The following is an 8,814-nucleotide window of genomic DNA, read 5'->3' on the forward strand; positions in this document are numbered from 1 at the left end:
AAATCAAAAGGATCAGCCCAAAAATATGAAACACTTCAAATATCAATGGATTCCAACACCTGGAAGTGGGAATTGAGGGACCCAGACGTGGATTTTAGAATTTAGTATGTCTTTCAGGAATTTCCCATTGCATGTCGAAACATATCAATTTACTTTATAATTATCAAACTCCTGAATCCTGCTTACTGTATTTGAAAGCCATAATGACTCACAGGCATCCCCCCATACCAAAGAAATGTTGCAATGGTAACCTTTAAACCTTAAAATAAAATTAAAATCATTAAAAAAACAGTGTAGAAATATGACCAGAACACAATTACACAATTAATTTTGGACATCACATCGTTACCCAGAAGTACAGCACAGCACAGCCATTCACTAAATATTCACCTGAAATGAATTCACTCAACATGGAAATTACATATTATATACAATTTATTTTCTGGCTAATAGTAAGGTCATCAACAGTCCTGATTGATATTTCGCAGAGAGCTTCTCTAGGTAAACCATTGTTTTTTTCCCGCTGCAATTTTTTTGATTTTCACAATGATTTTGCATTCTCAAAAATGTTGAGTGTAAAAACAAGAAAAGAAAGAACATTAGAAAAATGTCAACAAAATTACAATCTTGGTACTCTTTGATCACATATCCAAATAAACATTGATAGAGAAAATTCTAATTGTTTTAAAAGGGCACATGAAGAGACAATTTCCTGAGAGTGAAACTCTGTGCTGTCATGACAGGATTGGTCTCTGGCAGGGCAGGGCTTGGAAGTAGAGAAGTTTGCGTAGAAAGTTAAAGGAACCAGGCATCTGTTTGTAGAGGCCGTTGGCCGAGTTTTCTGAAACTTCATGGCTTACCTGAACACAAACAACATGGAAAGCTTCATAAGAGGATATACTTTAGTATAATTAAAAGTAAATAAAGCAGTATTTTAAAAAGACAACAAACTCACCATCATTAACATGGTGACCAGGTCATCAGTGGCAGCATTCTCTTCTAAGATGTTATCTAGTGTCTCTACATACCAGGAGCCAGCCTGGGTATCTCTCCAGGAGACGTAACCTGTACAAGTCACACCGACAAACAGCCATCAGAGCGACAGACACACTAACAACACTTTCTGGGATTGATAACCACAAAGATTTACTGTATTTGACAGAAACACACAAACGTGCCCCCCCCCACACACACACACACACACACACACACACACACACACACACACACACACACACACACACACACACACACACACACACACACACACACACACACACACACACACACACACACACACCGGGGAAGGTGGAGTAGGACACCAGTATGTCGCTGGGTGTGGGTAGTGTGGCCTTTGCGTCTGGCTCATCAGACTGAGTGCTCAGAGAGTCACTGCTGGAGGACATAGGCATTGCGTCTGTCTGGTCACCTGTTCCTCCAATACAAGGCCTTGCCTCGTCAGGAGACACCTCAAAGCCTGTGTCTCTCTCACCTGCCAGACCACAACGTACAGAACGTTATAACAAATGACTCCAGCCGTTCTGGGTTTCTCAAACCAGAATCCTGTGTGATGACTGACAGAGCGAGACTAGTACCACTAGCCCCCAAATACTTCCTCCACTGTCGGAGATGTAACCCAGTGTACAGACTATTATTTCAACACCTTCATAACATTGTTGTTACAGTGCTGCATAAGCAGTAGTAAGCAATAACTAAGCATAAGGAACTATTATAGCTAGTGAAGTTGTCTTACAGTGCTGCATAAGCAGTAGTAAGCAATAACTAAGCATAAGGAACTATTATAGCTAGTGAAGTTGTCTTACCTCCCCCACAGGCCTGGATGAAGAAGATCTTTGGCTTGCCCTGTAGGGAAAGACAGTTCTGACCGTTCAGGTAGTTGGTAATGTGCTGAACTGGGACATTGGGCCCATCCACTCCATGCACTGCACCGGGGAAGCGATTGTTACACACCTGAAAATATGCATTGAAATGGAATAACATTATTCATCTCCTGAAAGACAAAAATGCCTACACTTTCTATGCATTTGTAAAAGGATAGAAAGAGTCTTACCTCCGTCCCATGTGATAACATGATCACCACACAGCAGTCATACTGTGAATGATCCTTCTTGGACAAAGCCGAAAGCTCCTGCTTTATTTGCTGAAATATAGTGATTAATGTAAGCATTGGATCACTTGGCCAGTTAAACATGAATATTTATCAACTAAACGAGTAGGCTAAACAGGGAGGTAGCTGAGGACATCCTCACCTTTTGTTTCAGGTTTCTCTTGACAAGAACAATAAAGTTCAGAGATTTGAATCTTCTTTCCAGTTTTTCACAGTCTATGTTGGACCCTGTGCGCTTACTCAGCTCCGACTTAGGCTCAAAATCGACATTGTTTATGATCAGGCAGTGTCCACAGGGGTTGGCATCCATCTTATAACTCTGAGAGAATATGAAAGTAAAGCATGCAATGATTCCACAGTATATCCAAACAATCAAATTAGGGAACTTGTTGGACTCAAATTTAAACTTGTTGCAATCTTGACTAGGCAAGACACAGAGTATGTGGAAATATCAAATTTAAATAAGTATTCAGACACTTTAATCAGTACTTTGTTGAAGTACCTTTGGCAGCGAGTCTTCTTGGGTATGGCGCTACAAGCTTGGCCCACCTGTATTTGGTGAGTTTCTCCCATTCTTCTCAGCAGATCCTCTCACAGCTATTTTCAGGTCTCTCCAGAGATGTTCGATCGGGTTCAAGTCCAGGTACTGGCTGGGCCACTCAAGGACATTCCGAGACTTGTCCCGAAGCCAATCCTGCGTTGTCTTGGCTGTGTGCTTAGGGTTGTTGTTCCGTTGGAAGGTGAACCTTCGCCCCAGTCTGAGCACTTTGGAGCAGGTTTTCATCAAGGATCTCTCTGTACTTTGCTCCGTTCATCTTTCCCTGCATCATGGGCTAGTCTCCCAATCCCTGCTGCTGATAAACATTACATTTACATTTAAGTCATTTAGCAGACGCTCTTATCCAGAGCGACTTACAAATTGGTGCATTCACCTTATGATATCCAGTGGAACAACCACTTTACAATAGTGCATCTAAATCTTTTAGGGGGGGGGGTTAGAAGGATTACTTTATCCTATCCCAGGTATTCCTTAAAGAGGTGGGGTTTCAGGTGTCTCCGGAAGGTGGTGATTGACTCCGCTGTCCTGGCGTCGTGAGAGAGCTTGTTCCACCATTGGGGTGCCAGAGCAGCGAACAGTTTGGACTGGGCTGAGCGGGAACCGTGCTTCCTCAGAGGTAGGGGGGCCAGCAGGCCAGAGGTGGATGAACGCAGTGCCCTTGTTTGGGTGTAGGGCCTGATCAGAGCCTGAAGGTATGGAGGTGCCGTTCCCCTCACAGCTCCGTAGGCAAGCACCATGGTCTTGTAGCGGATGCGAGCTTCAACTGGAAGCCAGTGGGCTGCGGCGTTCTGGATGAGTTGTAGGGGTTTAATGGCACAGGCAGGGAGCCCAGCCAACAGCGAGTTGCAGTAATCCAGACGGGAGATGACAAGTGCCTGGATTAGGACCTGCGCCGCTTCCTGTGTGAGGCAGGGTCGTACTCTGCGAATGTTGTAGAGCATGAACCTACAGGATCGGGTCACCGCCTTGATGTTAGTGGAGAACGACAGGGTGTTGTCCAGGATCACGCCAAGGTTCTTAGCACTCTGGGAGGAGGACACAAGGGAGTTGTCAACCGTGATGGCGAGATCATGGAACGGGCAGTCCTTCCCCGGGAGGAAGAGCAGCTCCGTCTTGCCGAGGTTCAGTTTGAGGTGGTGATCCGTCATCCACACTGATATGTCTGACAGACATGCAGAGATGCGATTCGCCGCCTGGTTATCAGAAGGGGGAAAGGAGAAGATTAATTGTGTGTCGTCTGCATAGCAATGATAGGAGAGACCATGTGAGGATATGACAGAGCCAAGTGACTTGGTGTATAGCGAGAATAGGAGAGGGCCTAGAACAGAGCCCTGGGGGACACCAGTGGTGAGAGCGCGTGGTGCGGAGACAGATTCTCGCCACGCCACCTGGTAGGAGCGACCTGTCAGGTAGGACGCAATCCAAGCGTGGGCCGCGCCGGAGATGCCCAACTCGGAGAGGGTGGAGAGGAGGATCTGATGGTTCACAGTATCAAAGGCAGCAGATAGGTCTAGAAGGATGAGAGCAGAGGAGAGAGAGTTAGCTTTAGCAGTGCGGAGAGCCTCCGTGACACAGAGAAGAGCAGTCTCAGTTGAATGCCCAGTCTTGAAACCTGACTGATTAGGATCAAGAAGGTCATTCTGAGAGAGATAGCAGGAGAGCTGGCCAAGGACGGCACGTTCAAGAGTTTTGGAGAGAAAAGAAAGAAGGGATACTGGTCTGTAGTTGTTTAAACATCCCCACAGCATGATGCTGCCATCAACATGCTTCACCGTAGGGATGGTATTAGCCAGGTGAGCGGTGCCTGGTTTCCTCCAGATGTGACGCTTGGCATTCAGGCCAAAGAGTTCAATCTTGCTTTCATCAGACCTTAATCATCTTGTTTCTCATGGTCAGAGTCCTTTAGGTGCCTTTTGGCAAACTCCAAGCGGGCTGTCATGTGCCTTTTACTGAGGAGTGGCTTCCATCTGGCCATTCTACCATAAAGGCCTGATTGGTGGAGTGCTGCAGAGATGGTTGTCCTTCTGGAAGGTTCTCCCATCCCCACAGAGGAACTCTGGAGCTCTGTCAGAGTGACCATCGGGATCTTGGTTACCTCCCTGACCAAGGCCCTTCTCCCCCAATTGCTCAGTTTGGTCAGGTGGCCTGCTCAAGGAAGAGTCTTGGTGGTTCCAAATTTCTTCCATTTAAGAATGATGGAGGCCACTGTGTTCTTGGGGACCTTCAATGCTGCAGACATTTTTTGGTACCCTTTCCCAGATTTGTGCTTCGACACAGTCCTGTCTCGGAGCTCTACGGACAATTCCTTCGACCTCATGGCTTGGTTTTTGCTCTGGCATGCACTGTCAACTGTGGGACCTTACATAGACAGGTGTGTGTCTTTCCAAATCATGTCCAATCAATTGAATTTACCACAGGTGGACTCCAATAAAGTTGTAGATGCATCTCAAGGATGAGCAATGGAAACAGGATGCACCTGAGCTCAATTTCGAGTCTCATAGCAAAGGGTCTGAATACTTACATAAATAAGGTATTTCTGTTTTAATTTTTAATATATTTGCCAAAATTTCTAAAACCTGTTTTCGCTTTGTCATTATGTGGTATTGTGTGTAGATTGATGAGGAAAATTGTTTATTTCATCAATTTTAAATAAGGCTGTAACAGAAAAAAAATGTGGGAAAAGGGAAGGGGTCTGAATACTTTCCCGAATGCCCTGTTTATAGCATATTATGTGTTATATTATAAGTTAAATTCAACATAACTGAGAAACAACAATTCTTTTAGAGACTACTGTCAAAAACCACAATAGGGAACTGATGCTTCATTTAGCCTACAGTAAATAGAACCAAAAGGCAAGATAACTTACCTGAATACTGTCACGTCTAACTCTTCCTGTTGCCCTGGGTTTTCCAAACTCCCTTTCAGGGGCTGTAATAAGCATGGAATAAACATGGAATAAACATCTCCACATTTATACTTGAATATGCAGACTCAAACTCCTTACAGAAATTTGATGTGAACACTTACAGTGGCAAGAAAAAGTATGTGAACCCTTTGGAATTACTTGGATTTCTGCATAAATTGGTCATCAAATTTGATCTGATCTTCATCTAAGTCACAACAGTAGACAAACATAGTGTGCTTAAACTAACAACACACAAATTATTGTATTTTTCTTGTCTATATTGAATACATAATTTAAACATTCACAGTGTAGGTTGGAAAAAGTATGTGAACCCCTAGGCTAATAACTTCTCTAAAAGCTAATTGGAGTCAGGAGTCAGCTAACCTGGAATCCAATCAATGAGACAAGATTGGAGATGTTGGTTAGAGCTGCTTTGCCCTATAAAAAAACACCCACAAAATGTGAGTTTGCTATTTACACGAAGCATTGCCTGATGTGAACCATGCCTTGAACAAAAGAGATCTCAGTAGACCTAAGATTAAGAATTGTTGACTTGCATAAAGTTGGAAAGGGTTACAAACTTATCTATAAAAACCTTGATGTGCATCAGTCCACGGAAAGACAAATTGTCTATAAATGGAGAAAGTTCAGCACTGTTGCTACTCTCCCTTGGAGTGGCCGTCCTGCAAAGATGACTGCAAGAGCACAGCGCCGAATGCTCAATGAGGTTAAGAAGAATCCTAGAGTGTCAGCTAAAGACTTACAGAAATCTCTGGAACATGTTAACATCTCTGTTGATGAGTCTTCGATACATAAAACACTAAACAAGAATGGTGTTCATGGGAGGACTCCACGGAAGAAGCCACTGCTGTCCAAAAAAAACATTGCTGCATGTCTGAAGTTTGCAAAAGTGCACCTGGATGTTCCACAGCGCTATTGGCAAAATATTCTGTGGACAGATGAAACTACAGTTGAGTTGTTTGGAAGGAACACACAATACTATTTGTGGAGAAAAAAAGGCACAGCACACCAACATCAAAACATCATCCCAACTGTAAAGTATGGTGGAGGGAGCATCATGGTTTGGGGCTGCTTTGCTGCCTCAGGGCCTGGACAGCTTGCTACCATCGATGGAAAATGTAATTCAAGTTTATCAAGACATTTTGTAGGAGAATGTTAGGCTATCTGTCCGCCAATTAGAGCTCAACAGAAGTTGGGTGATGAAACAGGACAACAACCCAAAACACAGAAGTAAATCAACAACAGAATGGCTTCAACAGAAGAAAATACGCCTTCTGGAGTGGCCCAGTCAGAGTCCTGACCTCAACCCGATTGAGATGCTGTGGCATGACCTCAAGAGAGCAGTTCACACCAGACATCCAAAGAATATTGCTGAACTGAAACAGTTTTGTAAAGAGGAATGGTCCAAAATTCCTCCTGACCGTTGTGCAGGTCTGACCCGCAACTTCAGAAAACGTTTGGTTGAGGTTATTGCTGCCAAAGTAGGGTCAACCAGTTATTAAATTCAAGGGTTCACATACTTTTCCCACCCTGCACTGTGAACGTTTACACTGTGTGTTCAATAAAGACATGAAAACGTATAATTGTTTGTGTGTTATTAGTTTAAGCAGACTGTGCTTGTCTATTGTTGTGACCTAGATGAAGATCAGATCAAATTTTATGACAAATTTATGCAGAAATCCAGGTATTTCCAAAGGCTTCACATACTTTTTCTTGCCACTGTACATGGAATGGGTGTGGTGGGCATAGCCTTCACTGATTGAGTTGGATAGACAGGGGTTACCACTTGAACAGGCTTGACAGTGTCCATAGGTGAGTCTGTCAAAATAGAGCAGTCCAGAGCAAATATGAGAATTTCAGCAGTATGGACCGATATTGTAATGAATGCACATGCCTACTCACAAACTGGTAAAGGCCTAACGACTGGCCGGACATGGACAGACTGAGGTAGAGGCTGGTTCTGTGGTTCTCCATCCAGTAGGAGCTCTGCTAAACTATGCTGCCCTGTCTCGTGAAGGCACTCTATTAAAGCTGGGAACGCCAGACTCCCGCGGGTCTCCAGGTCTCGAACCAACTGCCTGGCCTGGTCTTGTCTGATCCCTGAGCTCTGAAATAGAGGAACAAGGTATGTGCTTTTGAGAACTGAAACAGTGGCATATGATGCATGGTAATAATTCAGGTAACTTGTTCATAGTCTGGTGTGTGAGACTTCGCAGTGCGTAACAACATGGGATGAGAATAGCCTAATCATGATGATGTTTATCATGAATCGGGATTCTTTCAAAACAATAATAGTCAAGAAGCATATCATCACATACTACCTTTATCTCGTCGATCATGTCTTGAGTAAAGATTCCTTCTGACAGAAGTCCATGATACATATCTGACGGGTTCAGGTCTCTCACGAGATTGACCCTATTGCGTTGGAGAATCCTTTTGTGTCTTTCCTCCATTCTGTAGGCTTAGGCTTTATGAAGCATGGAACAGGAGAGCTACAATGACTCTGTGGCAGAGAAGAGAAATTACCAAATGAGTTTACAATAAGTGTTCTTAAAACATATGTATTTACAAAGACAGTCCCAGTACTACAAAATATCAACGATCAATACAAACAGCAAACAGGCAGAAAAGAAGATTACTTTATTGTCCAATTGAACGGAAATTCAACTTCCGCTTTATCCCAACCCCTTCAAAAGACACACATACATACACAGTTTGGAGTGGAGAGGTCAGAGCAGTGGGCGTGGGGCCCATGGAACAGCTGGGATATAGGATTTCGATACTGGGGGTGCCAACTCACATTCCAGCTATTGTTCCCACGGCAGGCCCGGGATTTGAACTGGCTGGCTCATGAAAAACTGTTTTGTAACAGAGTACGACTAATGAATACACCTCTAGCTAGGTAAAGCGTTAAGTTACATGTTATTGAAACGATGTCGACCACAGAGAGCTACGCGGAAGTCCTGAGTTTTAAAATACCAAAAAAGGTTTATACAGTTGTCGTAAATGGAAATAAATAGAATACACAAACTATAATGACAAGCAGTGGTGATAAATGTTTTGTTTTTTACCAGCTCCGTGTGATCACTCCCCACTCTTCTCTGTACTCTCCTATAATTTTTCAACGACTTCCTTGTTTACATCACACTCCCTCGTGATTGGTGGATTGTAAAAGACTGTAACTCCCACAATGCCTTCGGT

The 8,814-nt window shown here is 43.7% G+C and overlaps 1 protein-coding gene across 4 annotated transcripts; it reads right to left on the reverse strand.

The window, feature by feature from the left end:
• Positions 1-417: 417 nt before the first annotated feature.
• Positions 418-8,814, reverse strand: LOC106572551 (caspase-9). 4 transcript variants are annotated; one of them, XM_014146829.2, is made up of 12 exons: positions 8,685-8,809; positions 8,320-8,471; positions 7,935-8,116; positions 7,516-7,720; positions 7,321-7,431; positions 5,554-5,615; positions 2,271-2,447; positions 2,072-2,161; positions 1,824-1,971; positions 1,301-1,492; positions 956-1,065; positions 418-860 (listed from the first exon to the last, which is right to left on the reverse strand). In XM_014146829.2, exons 3-12 carry the CDS (start codon positions 8,064-8,066, stop codon positions 735-737), a joined length of 1,353 nt encoding a protein of 450 aa, XP_014002304.1. In that variant the 5' UTR covers positions 8,067-8,116; positions 8,320-8,471; positions 8,685-8,809; the 3' UTR covers positions 418-734. The 4 variants fall into 4 exon arrangements, with proteins under 4 accessions (XP_014002304.1, XP_014002303.1, XP_045552231.1 ...); XM_014146828.2 differs by having other exon boundaries at positions 8,324-8,471; positions 8,685-8,807; XM_045696275.1 differs by lacking the exon at positions 1,301-1,492 and having other exon boundaries at positions 8,324-8,471; positions 8,685-8,814.

The sequence above is a fragment of the Salmo salar genome, chromosome ssa15 (genome assembly GCF_905237065.1).
Source record: "Salmo salar chromosome ssa15, Ssal_v3.1, whole genome shotgun sequence".
Classification (NCBI taxonomy): Eukaryota; Metazoa; Chordata; class Actinopteri; order Salmoniformes; family Salmonidae; genus Salmo; species Salmo salar.

What these genes read in the sequence shown, in the direction of transcription:
- LOC106572551 (XM_014146829.2), bottom strand. Translation starts at nt 8,066, where the DNA reads ATGGAGGAAAGACACAAAAGGATTCTCCAACGCAATAGGGTCAATCTC. An exon ending in CGTTAGGCCTTTACCAGTTT is followed by an intron (nt 7,432 to 7,515) that starts GTGAGTAGGCAT and finishes CTATTTTGACAG; the next exon opens with ACTCACCTATGGACACTGTC. An exon ending in GTCCTACTCCACCTTCCCCG is followed by an intron (nt 1,066 to 1,300) that starts GTGTGTGTGTGT and finishes TGACTTGTACAG; the next exon opens with GTTACGTCTCCTGGAGAGAT.